The sequence below is a fragment of the Vipera ursinii genome, assembly GCF_947247035.1.
Source record: "Vipera ursinii genome assembly, chromosome: 1".
Lineage (NCBI taxonomy): Eukaryota > Metazoa > Chordata > Lepidosauria > Squamata > Viperidae > Vipera > Vipera ursinii.
The window spans coordinates 273,317,656-273,341,466 of record NC_139512.1 but is presented as its reverse complement, the minus strand read 5'-3'; the positions used below and the strand labels follow the sequence as shown (position 1 = coordinate 273,341,466).

Below are 23,811 nucleotides of genomic sequence, written 5' to 3'. Positions count from 1 at the left end.
GGGGAGTGTGTGTTCTTATTCCTCCCTCTAGTATTTTTTATTCTTCTTTGAAGAGGGTCTTTTTTGTATGTACTAACTTTTGTGATCTTAATAAACTTTTATGTTTTTCTATATTTACGCTTGCTCCTCAGGAGGAAAGCCATGGCAAATCTAGACACTACACTAAAAAGCAGAGACATCACCCTGTCAACAAAAGTGCATATAGTCAAGGCTATGGTCTTCCCAGTTGCAATGTATGGCTGTGAAAGTTGGACCATAAGAAAGGCCGAGCGCCAAAGAATTGAGGCCTTTGAACTGTGGTGCTGGAGAAGACTCCTGCGAGTCCCTTGGACTGCAAGGCGATCAAACCGGTCAGTCCTAGAGGAGATCAACCCTGACTGCTCTTTAGAAGGCCAGATCCTGAAGCTAAAATTCAAATACTTTGGCCACCTAAGAAGGAAGGACTCACTGGAGAAGAGCCTAATGCTGGGAAAGATTGAGGGCAAGAGAAGAAAGGGAGGACAGAGAACGAGGTGGCTGGATGGAGTCACTGAAGCAGTAGGCATGAGCTTAAATGGAATCCAGAAGATGGTAGAGGAAAGGAAGGCCTGGAGGAACATTGTCCATAGGGTCACGATGGGTCGGACATGACTTCGCAGCTACCAACAACATATTTATTTAACTTATATGCAAAGCCTGATTTTGCATAACTTGTGATATTGGTCTATCTACTAAGGAGGGAGTGAAAAGCTGACGTGTCTAGTCCCATATAATTAAGCCCAGGAGGTGGCATTATTAAAATAACGCCAACCTTTGTATTTGAGATTTAGCAATCAGCAGGAGGCCAGCAGAGACTCTGAGAACTCTTCCTCTCTCCCACAGTGGGATTAGGGGGAAGGTGCTAGATGGGTGTTGTAGAGCCTAGACAACTAGTGACAGCAGGTACTACAAAGCTGCTAACACACACAGGAAGCAAGAACGGGTGTGAAGACCTAAAGGGCTTTGTGCAGGAGTAGAGATTTGGCTTTTTCTTTATGGGCTCCTCTTTTCCACTACATTCATTTATAAATAGCAGTATACATACAGAAAGGTAAGCAAGGCATAAATGAGATATGTAAACAAACATACACTTGCTGAGCGTACAATAGCATACACATAGTATTAAACTTGTTTTCCTCCTTATATTCTTTGTTTAAACCTATGGGTTTGCATTTTATTTCTTAAAGATGAAATTTCATTGGGAATAAGCCCAAAGATTCACTTCCTCTACATCACTGTGCTAATGGTTTCATTGGCGTTGGTCCTACTGTTATCAATAGTGCCACTCCAGAGTATAAGATCTGGGCTAAGGAAACATCAAGGAGATGAAAACTTTTATTGCTTTGTATATTACTTCCACAATAAAGCAACTTTTAGAGTCTTAAAAATTGAGGTGATTGATTTTAAGTTTTAAGTAAACAAGCCTACATGCAACCACGGATTGCCAGGGATATTTTCCTGGAAATTAATCCACACAATAGGAACATTAGATGGTAACAGCAATATACAATGGACACTCTTTCACAGGAAACATCAAGCTATGGACTTCTTTTTCCCCCTCTACATATTATCACTGGGTCTCTCAAGAAACCCATTTATTAACAATTTTTTCAAGGAGTAATCCGGCTTTTTATGGTGTTTGTCCTGAGAAGAGATAAGGCCGCTTGGGAAGTCTTTGTTTAAAATATGATGTAATTCCAAATTACAGTCCTGTATGCTGGAAATATTACTTCCTAAAAGAAATAATTATTTGCAGACATTTGCTCATGACTTATTAGGGAAGTGGATGACGAAGAAACAGAAGAAAATAAACCACTGCCTTTATGAATAATTGTTAGTCTTCAGATAAAATTGTATGCTTTCTTTTGTTGTTTGCAATCTTTTCTATTGTTTTGTGATAAATTATTTCTAAGCTGGTACCTTCAATATTACATTGTTTCTTAAGGACCAACAATTTGAATTAGGATAGAATATATATATATTCAATTTCCCCTTTTTTACAATTCTCATTCATATTTTATTTACTTATTTATTTCATATTTCTTAACTGCCCTTCTCCTTCGCATATATGTGGCTGGCATAAATTTTAATAGCTGTAACACAACAGGTTTTCGCTGATGGCTAAGTAAGCTATTCATTTAACCAACAAATAATTCAACAAATGATCCACCTCTTCTAAACAGTTTAGCATACTGTCTTACCAATAAACATGATTTCCTACCTCTACTTACATGACTGGCTACTAAGAGCATAGGAATACATCATTTCTCAAGGGAAAAGCTATACTAAACTAAACCCTGGAATGGGATTGTTTTTTAGCAGCCTGAAAGGTGACTGCCTCTCAGGACATGTCCAGGGAACAAGGAAATATATGGGAAATACATATTTCTGAATTTATTTTTACTTCCCAAATCCACTCTCCTCAGGACCAAATCTTCTCAGTTAGACACAAGAGTCTGATCAATGGAATTTAAGGGTAAGGCTTTTGCCTGAATTCTGTGGGCCACATGGAGATGACTTTCAAGCGTGAGGTTCATTACATATGACAGAGAAAAAGGAAACAGTCTTCCAAGCTTGAGGGTTTTTTTTTACATATTACATTTATGTGTATATTTAATAATAATTGCATATGTGTTGTAATTGGACGGGAATTACTACTCTTCATCAGCATCACAGTGCTATCTCTTGTAAATTATAAGTTTTTTTTCATACCACCTGTTATCTGAAATGCAATAGGAAGTGAGATTAAATTTCAGCTAAACACTAAGAGCAATGATTCTCCTTACACACAATTCTTAATTAATATTAGATGCAAAACCCAGGAAAAGAGAACTTATTTTAAGATAAAATAATGGTAAGAAAGCATTAGATATTTTCTTAATTAGAAAAAGAAATAGTAGAGAGGCACTGTTATATCACAATATACTATAGCTAGGATTCTGAGTGCAACTCTCTCTGGAACACTCATTGCATAGTGAATTTTCTGTGAAGTCAAGCAAACACAAATGGTCATAAACAACTTGGAACAATGCAAATATTAAGACTTGTGCTTATGTTGCCAAAAGAGGCTTACAGCTAAAGAACTGAGGTTTTGTTTCCTTTTTTGGAGAAAGGGCTATCATAAAAGAAATACAGCAAATCTCTTTACATTTATAAAGAGGTTTTGGATAGCATCCATTTCACTTAAACATTGAGGCTGCAGTGTTTTTTTTACCAAGGAATTTATAAACCTGCTGTGGACTTTGGAGTGTAGGTAGGCATAACAAACCGTATGTATGCATGCTACATAGATAGCTCAGCAACTACCATGGGATATTTTATTTCAGTGATCATCTTAATTGTACCATAAAGTAAATAAATCATTTGGACAGCTGATAAAGGCTCCATTCTACTTATGTTTACAATATTTACAAAGTTTGCCAAAAGTTATCCAGTTATTTGCTATCGCAATAACAGAAAAAGCCTGTGTGCCAAAGGAGGCAGGGGAAGAGGAGAAATTATGGATCTTTGTATGCTTTATATATACCAAACAAAACAACGCCCTTCACTTCTATATTAAAATAATTAAATCTGTAATTGACAAAGGTTGTGCTAAAAAGCAAACAGGTCAGGGCAAAATACAATACAGTTACCTAAAATCTGTGTTCAGTGACTCATTCTCTGTTTTTATTTGGTTTCATTTATATGTCTGTTCCTGTTCTTGATTCATGGCATCACCATTCTTTAGTTACAGACCATTCCAGACTTTACAAGGGTGAAATAATTGCAGGGCCACATGCAGTGTTTCAGTAACATGGATACTAAGAGCCAATGCATTTAATTTTCAGTTCCAAAAGAAAAAAAAATAATTTATCATATTTGTTTCACATGTGAATCCACTTATCTGAATTTTTAATAAGGAAATAATTCACTATCTTAGGGAAAACTACTTAATAAATCAGGGATCCACTGGAAATTCAGAATAGTTGCAGAATAATTTAACTTGTTATTATTTTCTTAAGCATTCTTGGCTTAAACCAATAAATATATTATGCAGGCAAAATAAGTAAACCTCCAAATCATAGCAGGCCTCTACAAATTATCAGTACAGATTGTTTTAGATACTTATAGAATGAGCTTTCAGGGTGGCATGCGGTAAAAGATACATGAAATCAATAGAAACACATAATAAACAGTGTCAATTAAAAAGGCTGCTAAAAGCAGCAGAGGCTAAAAACACGAGATAAAACTAGTTGAAAGCCTAAAGCATCAAGGGATGTTAGAAAACCTGGGAGAATTAGAACAGGAGGCATCAGGCATCCTAGGAAAGGGGAGGGGAGGGGGTGTTTGTGTAAGGGATGGAAAGATCTATTCCAGAGAAGTTATCTGCCATATTTAAATAAAAAAAACATTGTACATTGATTATGCAGAATCAGGTCATTGATTCCATTGTAGAACAGACTTCTGGAAAGGAGCAGAAACAGTTGGAAGAAATCACAGGGAAACAAATTTAGGCTAAGTATAAGGCAGGGGTAGGCAATCTTGGCTCTTTTATGACTCGTGGACTTCAACTCCCAGAATTCCTGAGCCAGCCATGCTGAGGGGAAAGGGAGAGGTTTCCAAGCTAAGCCATGCTGGCTCAGGAATTCTGGGAGTTGAAGTCCACGAGTCATAAAAGAGCCAAGGTTGCCTACACCTGGTGTAAGGTAAAGGTTTCCCCTGACCATTCGTGCCTGACTCTAGGGGGCAGTGCTCATCTCCACTTCTTAACTGAGAGAGCCAGCATTGTCTGAAGACATTTCCATGGTCATGCTGGCCACATGACTATACGCCATGGAGCACAGAACCTTGTGGTACCTATTTTTCTACTTGCACTTGCATGCTTTCAAACTGCTAGGTTGGCAGGAGCTCTGGGGCAAGAATGGGAGCTCACTCCATTGTGTAGTGCTCAGGTTTCCAACTGCTGACCTTCTGGTCAATAAGGCCTAGTGTCTTAACTGTTAGGTCACCACGTCCCTTAGGCTAGATGTAAGGAAACATTTCTGGATAGTCGGAGCTGAACACCAGTGAAACAGGTTGTCTCAGACATAGATAGGTTCCCTTTTATTGGAGATCTTCAAATAGAGGCTGGATAGGCACTTGTCTGAAATGTATTAGCAGATCTTGAATTGGGAAGGAAGTTGGACAGAATGACTTCTGAAGTCCCTCCTAATACTATGATCCTAGGATTCAGAGCTGTTATTACTAATCAGTTCAGCGTGGTGTCAGAAAGGTTCCACCCCCTCCCCCTGTCTTTACCTGAACAAAGCAGAGAATATCTTGGTTTCCGGGAAGCAAAGCCTATGATCTATCTATCATTAACAGAAGACACCTATCTAAGCAGAAATATTATCTTCCCTTTCACTAAGACTACACGAAACAGTGGAATTCACAGTCCTCCTTTCATCTGGCATGCTCTGGAACACTACAGAAGTGTTTAAAAAAGCACTTCTTTAATATGTATCCCATGCCACTGCGAAAACTGTTTCAATGACAGCAATTTTACTGTCTCTAATATCAGCAGAATTTTAATATTTTTAATGTAGAATCCCAAATACATAAATAAACCAAACAGAAAATTTCACAAACAAATGCTGTTAAATAATATATAGTTGGGCATTCACTCCTAAGAACACATTTCAGACTAAACTGTTCCAGACCTACATCAGTATGCTAAAATAACATTACTTTTCTCACCTACAAATCCTTCTTTGCCAACCAATTTAAGGGCAAGCATGTCTGCCAAAACTGAAGAATTGCCATGTGCAATATTTGCAAAAGGTCCAGCATGCACAAAAACTGGAGTACCCTAGAAGAAATAATAAGAACAGATAGATATATTGAATTCCCCACTAAAGCCTAAATCGATGTGACATTAAGAACAAGACAGCAATCATTTTACATTAAATTTTACAGCATTCTGAGGTTACATCAAACAACTGGCATGGGATAAGGAGATAGTATATTGGTATAATACAACCAATATTCCAGGGCAATCACATGTTACTGATTGTGCCGTACTTCAGCATGCAGCATATTATTAAACACATAATTACACTTTTTTGTTGCAAATCAAGGTTCACTTTTTGAGTTATGTCATAATATTTTCATTATTAATGTGTAGAATTAATTTTCTTACTCTATAATCCATACCTGCAGCCTCTTCACCATTTGGTTTTCTTTGTACAGAGCTGCTGTGAGCTGCAACTAAGCCTGCTCCGTCAATCAACTCATTGTCATAACTCAGCTTTTTAAAATTAGACCATGTACATCAGGCTGTAAAGTATGTATACCTTCTTATATGAGAGTAAACACCACAGAATCAAATGAATCTTCTTGCTTTGGGCACATACATTGAATTTCACAGGTAGAAAGTAAACATCTAATAGAGCATCTGTTAATTCTTTTTCACTGTTAGATCTGTGGGGTTCTCAACTGATTCAATTGATGTAAAATTCCTCTGAGAAGTACTGTGGCTGCGGACAGCTCTAGAAGTAGCAAATTAATTAGATCTTTAAATAATTTGCTGTTTCTAGAGCTCTCTGAAGGTTTCAGGCTGGGTACAACATGGGAACCAAACTGGTTGTGTTTGGGAATGAGGACCAGGATCCTTCTTCTGGGGGAGGAACAGATTCCAACTAAATCCCTCCAAGATAGAATCACATGATGCCAGAGAAATTCCATCTGAATGGGATTATACTCTCTCACACAGAGAGAGAGATTGGCTACAAACTGAAGGTTCGTCTAGATTCAAAACTACTACTTGAAGAACAAATGGAAACAGTGGCTAGAGGGGTTTTGCACAGTTACTACATACTGTGTGCCATTTGCAATTATCCCTGGACCAAGAGAACCTGTTCAGGGTCACTCATGCTTGCATTCATCTTCCATTTCAAGTACCATAACATGTTCTACCAAGGGACCTTGAAGAGCTTTCAGAAGCTACATCTGGTCCAAAATATGGCAGCTTGGATACAGATGATGTGGAGGCTTCACTTTTCATTGCTTCAGGAGATGCACTGGTGACAGGTGTGATTAAATGTACTGGTTGTCATTTGTAATGCCCTATTTGGCTCTGGACCTGGACCATCTTCTTCTGTGGGTGAAGGTTTGTTCTCCAAATTTCTGTATTTCACTTCTGAACTGAACTGAAGAAGCTTCTTGGATGAGAAGCGAAATGTCTTCAAGGAATAACAAAGGAAGTCCAGTTGCCTTTTGAAAAAGCACTTTTGGGTCACACTGAAGACTTCCTTTTCATTTCCCAGTCTTCTTTGGCCTCATTACTCTCATAATCCCAGAAGCCATTGGTACAGATTTGGGCAATATGTGGGGTGGGGAATTTGTTCTGTGAGTGAACCCCATTGTTCTAGGAGATGAAAAGCAATGAGCGTACTCTTAAAATGTTCAAACCTTTAAAAACATATGCTAGCAACTTAGATTTATGAAGAAAGAAATGAAGCCTCTGATTACAGATGACTGGACCCACCTCCAAAGTCTGCATCAATGTTGGTTTAATTGCATCCTTCATCAAAACTGCCAAAGCACCAGTTACTCCCTAAAACAAAGAGATTTTTGTTTTAGTTTTAAGGTTAATGTTATTTGAATCCAAGAAGAGGTTCAAGCAAACTAACCCAAGGCATCAGGTAATTTAGGTAATAACAAACAAACCTAGTAAGGATAAAGCTAGAATTGATTATTCTAGCTTTATAGAATGCTGGCATCACAAATAAGAAAAAAAGAATGGCCTCAATTTCTATAAACTGTAAATAAGTTTCTGATTTACAACATTTAAACATTATAACTTGAAAGAAGTAACCTGTACCAAATGTAAAAATATATCAAGGCACAGGTCAACAGTGTTATGCGGTTTGATAACTTGACATTATTCAAGACATTATTCAACCCTTTCCCAGGGTTTCTACAAGTGTTAGAAAGGGGGAGAGGCCCCTTAGATTGTGTTGGATTCAGGAGAAATCAAAAGTAGTGTTTGTAAACACAAATTTTCTAGTTCATTCATGCTGCTTTCTATAACCCGCATTGCTGACGTTCTCAGCCTGATGCTCAGGAATTTGAATGTACTGTGGACCTCTCCCTAAATGTCTAGCAAAGTTTCTTGTCCCACCTATAAAGTGTCAGCCTATCTACATTGGAAGACATAAAGAGGCTCTATAGTTTTCAGAGGAAATAAAAATGATACGAAATTGATGTTGAATTTAATTACGGCAGCAAGACTTTTAGTAGCTCAATATTGGAAGAAGGAGGAACTGCCGACTATAGAAGAGTGGACTTTGAAAGTTTCTAATTTGGCGGAAATGGCAAAGATTTCAGCATATTTGAAAGAACAATTGCAACATATTGTGGAATGGAGAAGATGGATTGAATATATTCAGAATAAATATGGAACTAAAAAGTTTCATTTAGCATTTGAATAAGTAGTGGTTTTATATGACGTATTATTAGTTATTTGTTAGTAATATAGTTATTGACTATGGAGAGTTAAAGTGCGATAGAATTTAATGTTTTATTTTTGTTGTTAGCATATTTTAGCTTAAGTTTATGAGTTTATACCCTGTATTCAGCTCTGGGAAGTCGGGGAGGGGGAGGGGGAGGGTAAGGGAGGGTTGGGGGAGGGGAGGGGGGAGGGAGTTTTTTCTATTTAAAAATGTATTGTAAAACTTTTCAATTAAAAAAAATGATGGGGAGTTGCTTTCTAATGATACAGTACATTTGAGCAGCTCACTTCCTGCCATTAAGAAGCACAAAAGTAAATAAGGACAATAAGGAGCATCCTGCTAGGTAAGTAGTGATGTGCGTGAAGGGGTGTGAAAGAGGTAGCAGCTAAGATTCTGATAAATTAGTAGCATGTAACTCTTTTGCCTTCTATGCAAGCATCTTATCCATGGGCAAGCAGCTCTAGCAGACAATGTGAGGGCACTTATAAAATGCCAGCAGAAGAAAATCTGGAAGAATCAAAAGATGCCAGCAATCAGCCTCTCCTAACCATTTTGACTTTTGCAGAATGGGAAGGGGGAGCAGCTAGTACTGAAATTATTAGAGTATTATTGCAATCGTTAAAAGGTGAGGTAAGATTTGGAACCTGGATTATGTCCCATTTTGAAATGGACACCGTAAAGATGGGAAAGAGAAAAAAAAAGGATTGGGAAGTTATATAACCTTCTTTATGAGTAACGGTTACCAGCAACATTGGGGCTTTTAATCATTTTTCTTAAAAGGCAGTTGGATCACTAAAATCATAACTAGCTTGGAAAAATGTATTTCTCAGTTTCCTGTAACAATGGAACCCACTGTCATCCAAAGTAATATAAGAAATATAGGATATACAAATAGATGGTCTTTTTCACTCAACACAGAATTAAACGGAATTTTTTTAAAATCCCATTTATATCCCGCCCTTCTCTGAAGACTCAGGGCGGCTTACAATCTAAGAAGCACAAACCAATGTGCTTAGCAATAGTCTTCATTCTATGTATATGCCTGCTTATTAGGGCTTTCGCCCCCCCCCCAAGCAGCATTATTACAAAGTCAGCTTATTGCCCCCAACAATCTGGGTCCTCATTTTACCGCACTTCATTGCCACACTTTATATCTGATTCTGTAATAACTTTGTTCCCTGTGCCATCATTTTGGTAAACCTGCAAGATTCGTTTTTCTCGTCATGCACACGTATACATAACCCGAACTGGACTGTTGTTTTTCTGTGTCATATAATATATGTGGGTATATGCATAATTCCGTGTTCATTTATTTATTTATGTCATATTTATGTAATGTATATCGGAGGTGATGAACCTTTGAGAGCTGCATGCAATGAAATTTCATTATAATGTATGCCAATTAGTGTACATTCAGTGACAATAAAGTTATTATTCTATAGTAAAGACAATTAATTAATCCTCTCAAATAGGGCATTGTGTTAATCTTTCATGTTTTTAAAAATAACTGGTTAAGATCTAAGATCCAACTGTAGATATCTTTCTTTCTTTCTTTCTTTCTTTCTTTCTTTCTTTCTTTCTTTCTTTCTTTCTTTCTTTCTTTCTTTCTTTCTTTCTTTCTTTCTTTCTTTCTTTCTTTCTTTCCTTTCTAGTCACTATAACTTGTTCATGTACTGGCAATCTGAAAGCCAAAGTTGCCATGTTTTGGAATTTAGCAATCTGTATCCATGAAGAAAATCTATTCATGTGATCACTAAGATATGACAATGACTTGATATCACATAATCAATCAATATCAGTTTTTAAATCTGCAGGCTACAGATTTATTTGTAGGTGACTTCCAGGCTAACTTATTTGCAGGTGCTTTCACATATAGATAGTTTTGTCTGAAGATTTATTAATGGTCCCAAACTGTGCCCTTTAGATTAAAGGTGAATTTTGGTTTTCAATGAAATTTTCAAAGAAACTCAGATTCATTGGAAAGAATTACCGAGAGCTCTGAACTTACAGCCATTCATTTAACAACCAGTTACGGTGAGCTGAAAAAAGTAGCTTATGACTGAACCTCACACTTTTTGGTTGCAGAAATATCCTTATCTGTACACTCTTTGTAAAATGAATAAATTGCTAAGTAGGTGTATTTCTATATTTTTCAAAGATATATAATTTGATAAATGTCATTACTATATAAATAGCTATATATTTATTTCATATTCCTTAAGGCTGCTGAAATACTAATCTTGAGGGTGCCAGTTTAATTTACCATGAAGATATGGCATTAATCCATCAAACATTTTGTTATGAGACAGCCGCCAAATTGCAATCTAGTCTTCAAAACTATGCTCGATGAACACCATATTTTGGCAACAAATCCTGTAGTTCCATTACTGAGGCAGGCTTTCTAAAAAAATCATTATATTTTGGAAAAAAGCTTCTGAGTTTATTAAATATTCAATTTATCTTTCCTTCTCTGCCTCCTCCCACCTCCATTCCTTGCAGCATCTGGTTTTCATCGGTCAATGTGTATTTTAGATTTCATTACACTGTGCTAAAGATGTGATGTAGCACTCTTGAAATTCAAACCAAAGAGAGTTGCTGGGTATATTAAATATTATTCATATCCGAAAGAAATAAAAGAAAGAAGGAATTAGTGGTTTTGGCTGAATATTAAATAAAGAATTGTAAAAACGCATGAAAACATTTTACAGAGACAGAAATGAAAGTAATTTAAAAAATGCATTCACATTTGAATATATGCTATTATTAATCAAAATGAGAGGGCACGATGGCTCAGCGGTTAAAGATACTGGGCTTGTCAGCTAAAAAGCTGACAGTCCAGGTTCGAGACACAAGCGCTGCCCGATGGGTGAGCTCCCGTTACTTGCCTCAGCTCCTGCCTACCTAGCAGTTTGAAAGCATGAAAATTCAAGTAGATTAATGGGTACCACTTTGGTGGGAATGTGATAGTGTTCTGTGTGACTTTGGAGTATAGTCATGCTGGCACCATGACCATGGAATATTGTTTTCGGACAACGCTGGCTCCCTTGGCCAAGAAACAGAGTTAAGCACCATCCTCTAGAGTCGACACGACTGGAAAGAGAAACCTTTACCTTTCTATTCATCAATAGCAATAGCGACAGCACTTAGACTTATATATTGCTTCACAATGCTTTACAGCCCTCTCTGAGCAGTTTACAGAGTCAGCCTATTGGCCCCAACAATCTGGGTCCTCATTTTACTGATCTCGGAAGGATGGAAGGCTGAGTCAATCTTGAGCAAGGTGAGAATCGAACTGCCAAACTGCTGGCAGCCGGCAGTCAGCAGAAGTAGCCTGCAGTACTGCATTCTAACCACTGTGCCGCCACGGTTCTAATCAAATCAAAATGTGCACTCAAGTGAAAGTCAAGATTTTTTGAGTCCAAACATTATTATTATTGTCATTAATGTTCTACAAATAGTTACTTCAATTCCTCTGCCATGTTCTTCACTTCAAAAGGTATAAAAGCAACAGGAAAGCAAAGTGATTGAAGTCCTTTTCAAAAAAAAGCAAGGAGAATGCATGCGTGTAGACTAGTGCTTGGTTCTTTTGAGCAACTGCTTCATGAATAGATAGGTAACATGTTATCTCTTACCTGCACTGTATTTCTAAACCCAAAGAAACATTTTCAAAAAGCATTGCATGCTTACAGCTCATACAAATAATGCAAAATGTAATGCTCTGCACATTAAAGGGAACACTCAAAATTGTCATAAAACACCAACATGGTGGGAACTAGTGTCCTGTGTTCTTTACTAATTGTAGTAGTCTTGGCATCTTCCACCATGTATCCTTTATCATTTGCCGATATATTTTCAGGTGCATTTCAAGATGCTGTGCTTCCCTTTAAAATCCTACATGCCTTAGAGCAGGGGTCTTCAAACTTGGCCCTTTTATGACTTGTGGACTTCAACTCCCAGAATTCCTCAGCTAGCCTGGCTGCGGAATTCTGAGAGTTGAAGTCCACAAGTCATAAAAGGGCCAAGTTTGAAGACCCCTGCCTTACAGGCTGATTGAGGCTGACTGAAATCGTTTATGCTAAACAAAACCTAAAGCTTGCTTATAGAGTGTTTGTTTTCCATTCCTTGTTAATATACAGTATTTGAAGAAGAGTTTTCCATAGGAGAGTGGCTCCTGCATTCCCACCAGCTATAAGATTTGCACCCTCACTTTTACAGCATGCATTTGGGGACAGAGACATGTGTAGACAGAGGTACCAGGGAACTGATAAGGTTTTGCCTGATGCTAAATGGTGGTATCATTTTATGATTATATCATAATTGCTTGTATTATTATTTGACAAAATTGACTATTTTTATGATTACTGTATCATTTTATCATATGTTGCTGCTTGTCCACCACTGAAACATTATGAAAACATTATAAATAAGTAATACACACCAAATCTTGTGCTGTCACAGGTTCCCCTTTTGTGTTGTTAGCAACCACAATTTTTCCCAGTCTCTCTTTCATATCAGACAGGCTACTGGTTAGCGCTAATATTGCCATAATTTCACTTGCAACAGCTATATCAAACTGAGTCTGTGAACAGAAAAGGAAAGATATAGAAAATAGACAATCAAAGCGCATTACTGGATATCCTACATGCCTAGCATAGTCTCATAGCTGTCAGCTATGAGAATTTAAAAACAAAAAACAAAAACCCAGAAGGTGGTCATGGAAACCACTTGTATATTCTTGCTAAGAAAACCACAAAGCAATCTGCAGTTTATTTAGATACCATGTCAAGCTCAGTTGTAGGAGATTTTATATTGTTCTCTATTGGTCTGTAAAGCTGGCAAGATCAGCACAGTGCAAGATAAAATCCTGAGAGCTTAGTACCTAGATGAGTGCTAGGAATGATGGCTAAATGGTTTGATTCCTGTAGCCCTAGGGAAAGCTTACAACATACTCTCTCATTTAACATGGTAAAGGACAACATTGCCTTTATGGTTATATGGAAGACCAATTTCTTATCTAGTTTTTATTTTATTTATATTTATTTATTTATATTTAAATTTATATACCGCCCTATTCCTGTAGGGCTCAGGGCGGTTTACAGGGAAAATTAAAAGTTAAAATACATCATATACAATTAAAAACGATTAAAACTAAGATTAAATTAATCCCTGAACTTAACTAAAACCCCATTAATTAAATAATTAAAACCCCTCAGTCTGGTTAGTTAGTTAGTTCTCTACCTGTTTATGTAAAGAACTAGGACCACCTACCTGCCCATCACATTAAGCTTGAAGGAGGTTGTATATTCCATTTGATATCCTTCTCTTATATTTTGTTTAGCAATAGGCTCTTAAGTGCTCTCAAGGGTATACTGGAATCTCAGGTGGCCATTCCATCCATATAACTTTTGAGCTAATTTATCAATAGAGGTAATCCATTGAGTTCTAGTTCTACATATTTTTTCAGCTCTGTCTAATTCTATGTTGAAATGAAATTATTCCTGTATGCTATAGATCAGAGGTCTTCAAACTCGGCCCTTTTATGACTCATGGACTTCAACTCCCAGAATTTCTCAGCCAGGCATGGTGGCTAAGGAATTCTGGAAGTTGAAGTCCATGAGTCATAAAAGGGCCGAGTTTGAAGACCCCTGCTATAGATAGTAAAGCAGATTGAACTTCTGGAATAAACATAGATTATGTTTAACCTAAACAGAAACAATGATCCTAAATTGTATCTCAAGTTATGGTGCAGCTGTATTCATTTCTAAACTTTGGTATATCAATTTACTGAAATAATAGCAGGAACAAAGCGTCATAAAGTGTACATGAAATTTAATCTCAAACATACAATGTATTGGAACTTTATTTACCTGGCGAGAAAATCCCTTCTCTGTATTTGCTTGGCCAATTGTTATTTTTCTAAGGAATCTATCATTTGTATCCACCACTGAAAAGAAAACAAATAGCTGAAACGTTTACTAAAGCATCAAAGCCTCTGTTCTTCTACCAAAATTGGGTGGGAAATGTTTGCATATCTCACTCTGTTAATATGATATATTACAGATATAATTTAAACATACACATATTTCATTATCTTAATGCATATTCTTCTTCTTTTGAAAGGCTATGGAAGTGTGGAACTGTAGCAAGATAGAGCAACAGAAGTTTTTGTGTGGTTGAATTTTGCTGCAAATTCTTAGATGGGACTAGAATAATTACATTTTTTTTGCAATAAGATGATTATAGAATGTCTAAAATATTCACTCCTGAGTGCAAATTATTAATATTTTTAACACAGACACAAAGTCAAAAGACACTTCAAAATATTGCTTAGCAAAATCATAAAATTATCTGCTCTAAACTTTGTTCATAGGAAAATTTAACCTTTCAGCTACAAAGATAGAAAGACCTTTCCTTAGAATTCCCCCCGGATTGACCATTTTTCTGAACATTCATTATTGGAACCTCCTTTTTCAATTAAAAGTGTTTGTAAAACAATCCAAATTACCCTTGGATCCAATAATGGTTGGAAATAAGGATATTTTGAGAAATTTAAAGACTGTTAATATTTGGATGAGGGATCTCCAGGGAACATCAAAACTATAGGTTAGACAGGGGTAGGCAACCTCAGCTCTTTTATGACTCATGGACTTCAACTCTCAGAATTCTGGGAGTTGAAGTCCATGAGTCATAAAAGAGCCGAGGTTGCCTAACCCTGGGTTAGACTGTTAGACAAAAAAAAAAAATAATGTCCCAGAAGATGGAAGATCAAGTCGCTTCCATATTGCTACCAAGAAAACAATATTGACATGTCCATGAAGTTACCAGGAGTTAAATCTGACTTGAAAGAGGCTCTAACTTTACGTTTAGATGAACAATGAGCATGTTCTAAATGATCTTTTTAAGTAGTATGTTTTTATTCTATTTGCCACCCAAAATTTCTTCTGGTAGAGGGGTGATTATGAATGTTTGTTCAGTAAAGAAATAAAATGAAAATTTGGAAAGACATGCTGTTCTACTGCAATGAATGCAGAAATTTAAGGAAGCCTTTTTTGTTTAATAAGACATTATATGGATTTTAATTCAATATGTATATGGAAAAATACACCACTATCTTACGAGGATCAAACAAGCTTTCTAAAATAACATTTTGTAGGCCACAAATATGGAATGTTTTAAAACCTCTTTCAGTTGCGGATATTTTCTTGATGGTTTTGATTTGTGCTTTTCATTCTGGAAAGAAAGCTATTTTCACTTTACAACATCAAGGAAGAAGAATGCAATGACTAACTTATAGGGGTGTTCCATGCTACATCTAAAAAGCGGACAAGTTTATAATTTTTTGATAGGATGTATACATGGACAAGTAACTGAAGTTGTGCTATCTAGATTTACCAAAATGCATTATGTATTTGTTCTATGATTACTTAGTATGTTAAATTCCATCTGCTGAATATATATTTCTACTCTATGACCAAAGTCAGCCTGTGACAGCCTTAGATTTGATGACAGCAGAACAAGGGCTATGCACAGGGAGAGGTGCACAGGCTTTCACAGACAAACGGAAGTCATGGCCAGTCAGGGTCCTGATTACATGGAAGAAGCATAAATATATCCTACTAGCTACAGCAATGAATAAAATGATGAGATGCGTGTTGTTATGTTTTAAAGCAAACCCTCTCCTTTTGTATTTCTTGACATCAGAAAAAAATATACATGTCATAGGTTTGTTTGCTCCTTTAACAGATGCCTACTGAAGAAATATCCAACACTGTTATTTATGATCCCTTCATCCAATTCTAAATGCAGGTTTTTAAAGAAGTGGAACCTGTGAGTGTCAAAAACAGACTGTGGCAAAAATACACCATCCTAATACTTTCATACACTCACAGGATATGTGTATTTTTGAGGAAGACACACAATTTATACTCTTTGGCTTACCTATCGCCAAGCCATTGTTTATAATTGTCATCAATTCCCTTTCCAGTTTCTATGGTATTATGAAAAACTAAGGAAATCAAAAATAGTTTCACTACAGCTTTCCACCACAAATTGCGTATGCTGCTTTTATTCTGGGTGAGTTGGGTTCTTACAAGCAGGATATTTCACATTCTCACATTCACCAAATTTGCTGAGAATTGCAAAAAGCTTAAGGAATGGGAAGAACATTTACATAGCTTTTATGTCAGGTTTTTGTGGGTCTTTAGCCCAGAGCAATAAAATCACTGAGTTAAAATAAGAAAAGGGGAAACGCTTATCATATTTCCAGTTCTCAAAATTCAAAGTACAAAATATACAGGAAAAATCAAGACCGAACTTATTAACGTGTTACCAAAATACTAATCAGGATAGTGTCAGATGTTGCTCTGCTTCCAGACCCCATTATCAAGTCACAAAAGATAGTTAAGCAAATGCATAGATTTCTTTTCCTTTTCACTGAATAACTTAATCAGTTCTGAGAAGAAATTTTTGCCAAAAACTGCATATAAAACTTTGCTTCTTTCAAAAGTAATTGTTTACGTTAGGCTTGAAACTTTCCAGAATATATCTGGTCGATGACTTTATGCAAGAGCAAAGTAGACCAGATGGAGACTCCTTGTGTTTAATACCTACCCCTTTGCCACGTTATCGTAGAGGTGTCTATATCAAGTCGCACAAATTTGTTAATCTCATCTGCGGTTAATGTATCAGGATCTATTTTGGTTATTCCGAGCCGCTAAAAACAAATAAAGAAAAAAGAGATAGAAATAGACAATTGACCATAGTAGCCATGGTGGCCTATTCAAGGAACATAAATTCTTCTCATACAAGCTAAACTGTGCCTACATAGCACCTAAAGCCTGATCTGATCCACTGCAGTTTTTCTTAATGTAGAAATGAAACAGGCAGAGGTTCATCCCAACAGATATTCCAGTTCTAATTTTCTTTTCCAGTGGAAGAAGAAAGAGGAGAAAAAGCAGCAGCAAATATAGTAATATATCTTGAGAGTGAAGTATGAAACAATTCATTCCCAAAATGGCTGAAATATTGTGAAAGAAACCATAAGCCCTATCAACTACTATAATTACTGCATGCAAAGGAAAGTGACAAATATTCAGTAGGATATTAGGTGGTGAAGGTCCTGTTTGCCCAAAGGAGCACAAAATTGAGGTTTAGCCATCTTTACAATGAACCGGATATGAGGTTATGAGAAGGAAACTTTACTCGGAGCAGAGACTCTTCAATATTCTGGGTCCAGCTGCCTAGAGGGCTCACCTCCATCCTATAGACATGAGTAGCAGAACTACTAATAAGAGGCTCAATAGGAGGCAGTTATTGAATCTCCAATGTGTGTTGTTAAACAAATATCTTGAATGACATACTTAAGTTAATCTCTAGCAGATAAGGCTATTGTGAATGCAGAATGGGATAAGAGACTAATTTCTTCCTAATTCTGTATACGGTTCTCCCTTTCTTTTGATTCCAATGGTTCTTCTTTATTGTTAAAAGGCCCAGGAAATTCTTACTGATATACAGCCTTGAATCTAATTAAAAGGTAAAGGTAAAAGTTCCCCCACGCATGTGTGCTAGTCATTTCCAACTCTAGGGGCCGGTGCTCATCTCTATTTCAAAGCCGAAGAGCCAGCGCTTGTCCGAGGACGTCTCCGTGGTCATGTGGCCGGCATGACTAGACACCAAAGGCGCACGGAACGCTGTTACCTTCCCATCGTAGTGGTCCTTATTTTTCTACTTACATTTTTACATGCTTTCGAACTGCTAGGTTGGCAGAAGCTGGGACGAGTAACAGGCGCTCACTCTGTTATGCGGCACTCGGGATTTGACCTGCCAAACTGCCGACCATCTGATCGACAAGCTCAGCGTCCTAACCCACTGAGCCACCGCGTCCCTTCATATATCCCTACAGATATACAAACTTCTACAGCATTCTGTGATTGAGAGACTTTGATAACAATCGTTTTTCAAATCTCCCTGCTCCACATAGCCGATTTTCTAAACAAACTGCATTCTTTGATCTTTTTCTGTAAATTTCTAATTGAAGAGAAATAACCCACTGAGCCACCGCGTCCCTTCTTGAATCTAATTAAGCTACTACTAATAACTTAGATGTCCAAAATGTAAAGTATAATTATAATTTTCATTCCAAACTAAGTTCTCTTTCCTTCACTTTTTCAAAAATACGTTGGTCAGCATTTTATGCAACTACAATAATCTTAGCTTTTGATTACAGAAATTAAATATATTCAGTGCTTTTATATACAAAATGTACAGCAGGATTGTTTTCCTCTGTAAGACTGAGAATCATAATCAAATCCAGTAATTCCCAGAGAACACATTTAACAGTCAAGATAAATAGCTGCCTGGCATTGTTTTACATTTCCAGTCTGCTATTTGTAATCTGTCAGTGAGAAAAATCAAGGAATTTCAGCAAGATATCTACATAATCTTTTCAGCATCCCCCAACCATGTAATAAGTGGCATTAATTTAAAGATTTTTCCAGCTACTTAAATAATTCTGGTCCATGTAATTATTCTGAATCTACCTTGCTTTTTTCATAGATGTGGGCAGTGTATACATAAGCATTTTCCCCATCCTCGTGGTGATTCAGAACTTGGTGGTTTGCTTGAAGCTGAACAACTAAAGAGTATAAATATACTGTATTTAAAGGTAAATATTTTTTATTCACTTCGAAGTCCATTGGACTGTAACTTAAAGCTACTAACCACTTTTTAACAGCTTTAAAAATGTAAGTTGCAGAAAGCACATGAAAATGCCTTCCCATTGTTCTTTTAGAGCATATGGAATTCCATACGATGGAAGAAAATAGTTACATTAAAGATAAAATTAAAGGTTTCTGACTCATGTCTGACTCTAGGGAGCGGTGCTTATCTCCGTTACTTAGCTGAGGGAGCCAGCATTGTCCCAAGACATTTCTGTGGTCATGTGGCCAACATGACTATATGCCAAGCTGTATGGAACGCTGTTACCTTCCCACCAGAAGTGGTACCTATTTATCTACCCAAATTTGCATATTTTCGAACTGCTAGGTGGGCAGGAACTGAGGTAGGTAATGTGTGTTCACACCATTGTGCACCACTCAGGTGTTGAACCTGGGCTGCCAGCTTTCCAGTTGACAAGCTCAGCATCTTTTATCGTGCCTCAGTTACTTTTATTTTATCCTATTCTTGTCTGTAGACCAGCCTTTATTAGAATTGCCTCCTCCTCCTCTTCTCGTTAAAATCTGTATCAACTTTATTTTATTTTAAAAAGAAAAGCCCAAACCAGTGTCTTCCAAAAGATTCTCTATTCCTTAAAAAATTACTTACTTTCATGCGTGCAAGCTGTATAGCTGAAAATTTCCTTTCTCCATGGACTAATGGAACCAATCTATTATATAAGGCCTGGAAAAAATACAGCAGTAAAAATCAGTAAGTGCTATTTCAATCAGGTATTATAGACAGATAACTTTATCTGTAATAATTCTGTTCAGGCTTTGTATCCATGTTCCAAAGCTGTTCTAAGCATGCCTCCATTTACCGTTGCTTCTGAGATAATTTCCCCCCTTTTTAAAAGGAAATAAAGCCAGTTGCTATAAAATGAGTTGGTGTCATAATTAATAAAATGCACGTGAGGGCTTCAGCAGATGGATTGTGTAGTACTGAAAAGCTGACCTGAAAACCGAAAAACTGAAAACACCAATGTGTGTCAGTTTTAGGGGATAGAATTACATTTAGTAATTTAGTAAGTCTCCTTAACTACAGCATTTATTTAATCACCCCTCCCTCTGAGGTTTTATGATAGGGAATCTAATTTTTTCCTTGTCTAATATTTTAAATAGTCTGGCCCTCGAAACCTGGTCTGTTCTTATTTATGCAGTAGATTGGAACTAATTTTTGAGTCACTCAAATGCAGTTTTCCACCAACTTGGTTTCCTCCCAAGTGTTGCATTGCAACTCCCAGAACTGAGAGATGGCCATCATTTTGTCCTGGAGTTCCCATTCCTTTTTTGAGCCAAATGTAACAGGAGAAAGGGAAAATCAAACTAAAGCTTACATAATGTTGAATGTAAGCCAAGAACTTAGCCAAGCCTAATCCTATCTTTTTGCAATCTAAATTATATGCATTTCAAAAGAAATATTCGAGCCAACAGTTTTTCAACTTTAAAATGCCTTTTATGAGAAAGCGCAGTGTGTGTAGCAATCAAACTTATAGTTTGATGTGGCATGTCACAATTAAAAGACTGTCCTGGAGGTCATGGGGAATATATTTTTTTCCAGCTCAAAGATTTATGTATATCTATGGGGTTACTATCAATGGTGCTACATACCTATCTTTCTCAAAATAAGAATACCTGAACAAGCAACTTGGCCTCTGCATCCCTTTCAAAGTTTTGGGCTATTTCTAATAATATACCATATGTCCAGGATAGCAATTTTAATATGACAGATTCCATCATAGATTTCTGCCCACTACAGCACGGGTTCATTGAGTTCCAATCAGACTTCAGGAGCAGAAACAAATCCATTTTCAAGATTTCTCAACTCCGGTAACTTTAAGACATATGGACTTCAACTTCCAGAATTCCTCAGTCAGCATATGCTGGTTGGGGAATACTGGGAGTTGAAGACCACATATCTTAAAGTTGCCAAGGTTTAGACACCTTCAGTTAATGTCTACAAGCATGAGTCAGAATAGACACTGCCTTCTTTTTTAAAAAAAATAATAGCCCCCAGGGTCATAACTGTTCTGCTGTACATGTACTTTTTTAAAAAAAAATCATGCTAGGATCAGAAAGGGGTTGAAACTTTGAATCATTCTGTTATCATTTAAAAAATCTCTCCTTCAAAATATGAAGGAAGGAAGGAAGGAAGGAAGGAAGGAAGGAAGGAAGGAAGGAAGGAAGGAAGGAAGGAAGGAAGGAAGGAAGGATTGATTCAGAGGGAATAAAGCAAGGGGAAAACCCAATTTCTCTTTTCTCCACACAAGTTTCAGACCTTCAAATTCCTAGCAGTCAATGATGAAATATTTGAAATGGCTTTAATTATTATATTCTTAAAATTGCATTTCACAGCAAATTATTGTGGAGTGAAGAATTATTCTTACCTTATCAGATTGAGTGTTCTCATGTAGAATCCTAGCGTCTATGGCAGCAGCTAGCAAATTATTTGCTGCAGTAATGGCATGAATATCACCAGTTAAGTGAAGGTTGAACTATAAAGGAATGAAATATGAGAAAGACATTCTTTTTGCACACTTCATTAAACTGGTGTCAGTTGTTTCAACCCATCCAAACACTTTCACTTCTGGGATTAGTAGTTCAGATAAGTAGTTTGAAATATTATGGAATTCATAACTGTCATGATTGAAGTGATTTATTACGCTATAGATGGTCTCAGTTCTATGTTCTGTAACTTAGTTCTCATGACCTAAGCAGAAATTCATACAAGAAAGTTGAAAATATTACTTTTTAAATGTGGCAGGCTGTGGGTGATTTGCACATTTAAAAATCATTTTGATTTATGATTTGGATAAAGAGGAACAAAAATGACATGTTTTTAAAATAACTGTAGGAATCCACCTCAGACTCTATACGAAATAAAATCTGGGTGGCAAGTAAAGCTTTTCATATGTTTCCTTAACTAAAAGGTTTAATTAATATCCTTGAGAAAATCACAGACTGAGTCTGTCTGTGTGTCTGATTATCATGTATCTACATAATTTATAGGTAAAGGTAAAGGTTCCCCCGCACATGTGTGCTAGTCGTTTCCAACTCTAGGGGCCGGTGCTCATCTCCGTTTCAAAGCCGAAGAGCCAGCGCTTGTCCGAGGACGTCTCCGTGGTCATGTGGCCGGCATGACTAGACGCCAAAGGTGCACGGAACACTGTTACCTTCCCATTGTAGTGGTCCCTATTTTTCTACTTGCATTTTTTACGTGCTTTTGAACTGCTAGGTTGGCAGAAGCTGGGACGAGTAACAGGCACTCACTCTGTTACGCGGCACTCGGGATTCGACCCGCCAAACTGCCGACCTTCTGATCAACAAGCTCAGCGTCCTAACCCACTGAGCCACACATTTCACAGAACAAGTGACTCTTACAAGTTAAAACAATCAATCAATAACTACAAATGTTATTATAATTATTAACAATTAAAACATATACAATTTTTAAAAAACCAAGCTAAAGTGAAAATTAAAAGAATGGACATTGTAAATAGTGCAGCCATCTCACTAGCTCACCCATTTCCTTGGCTCCCCAGGCCTGTTGATGCAACCAAATCTTGAGTGACTCTCAGAAGCTCAGCGATGAGGCCAACTTCACCTCAGTGAGTCCACAATGTGGGGACAATTTCAGAGAAGCCCACTGCCTATGGTCCACTAAAAGTAGCTTCCTAGAGATGGAACCCATAACTTGCCCTCTCTACTAAATCTAGAGAGATGGGCAGATAAAATTGGGGAGAGGCGGTTCTCAAATAATCTGGTCCCATGCCATAAGGGCTTTACAGATCAATACCAGCACCTTGAATTGGGTCTGGAAACAAATTGGTAACCAAAGCAGCTCATGAAGCAGAAGTGTAATGTGTGTTCTGCAAGAAACACACATAATTGCTGATGCCACTGCATTTTAAACCAGCTGAATTTCCCACAAACTCTTCAAAGGCAGCCCCATGTATAGTGCATTGCAGTAGTCGGAGACATGACTATGCATTGAGTGACTGTGAGTAGAGCCCCTTGGTCTAGGATCACATGCAAACTGGTACACAAAATGAAAATTTCAGGATGGACCCTGGTATAAGCCAAGGAAGGTGGAGAGCACTAGAAACAAGGGAGTCAATTCTTTCTAGGTCTGCCTGGCTGAACCCTTGTTTTGTCTGAATCTAGGATGTCCTTCAATGCTACCAAATATGAAATGTGTACCCCTCCTCAAGCAGCAAATTATCTTGGCCCAAGCTAAAGTCATTATTTAAAAATTAAAGTTGGCTTGCCATTTAAATAAATTTCACAGAAGTACTGTCTCTGTGCTTTTACTACTTCTCAATTAGGGCCTCTGCATTATTTAGTTTTCCAAAGCAAATGTGTGCTTACCTCTTCCATGGGTATGACTTGAGCATATCCACCTCCTGCTGCTCCTCCTACACAATAAAGAAAACATGTTAGCAAACTCTGGAGGATAAAGGTCACAATTTCCCCTCATTTCAGGTTAACATTCACTCAGCTCAGAATATGATCCGGAAGCTAATCCAATTTCCTTACATCAGATTTGGATTGCCTATTGTCTTCAGCATCTTTTGGGCCAGTGAAAACACCTCAAGAACCCCTGGAAAGGG

At 37.2% G+C, this 23,811-nt stretch overlaps 1 protein-coding gene across 1 annotated transcript in view; it reads right to left on the bottom strand.

Annotated features, from left to right (window-relative positions):
* Positions 1 to 23,811, bottom strand: part of MTHFD1L (methylenetetrahydrofolate dehydrogenase (NADP+ dependent) 1 like) — a 146,263-nt gene that overhangs the window by 67,816 nt on the left and 54,636 nt on the right. The window contains exons 13-20 of the mRNA XM_083348729.1: positions 23,570 to 23,616; positions 21,589 to 21,696; positions 19,812 to 19,886; positions 17,100 to 17,202; positions 14,357 to 14,433; positions 12,928 to 13,068; positions 7,523 to 7,591; positions 5,734 to 5,845 (exon numbers count right to left, since the gene is read on the bottom strand). Of these exons, the coding sequence (XP_083204855.1) occupies positions 5,734 to 5,845; positions 7,523 to 7,591; positions 12,928 to 13,068; positions 14,357 to 14,433; positions 17,100 to 17,202; positions 19,812 to 19,886; positions 21,589 to 21,696; positions 23,570 to 23,616 (732 nt within the window). The remainder of the gene's footprint in view (positions 1 to 5,733; positions 5,846 to 7,522; positions 7,592 to 12,927; positions 13,069 to 14,356; positions 14,434 to 17,099; positions 17,203 to 19,811; positions 19,887 to 21,588; positions 21,697 to 23,569; positions 23,617 to 23,811) is intronic.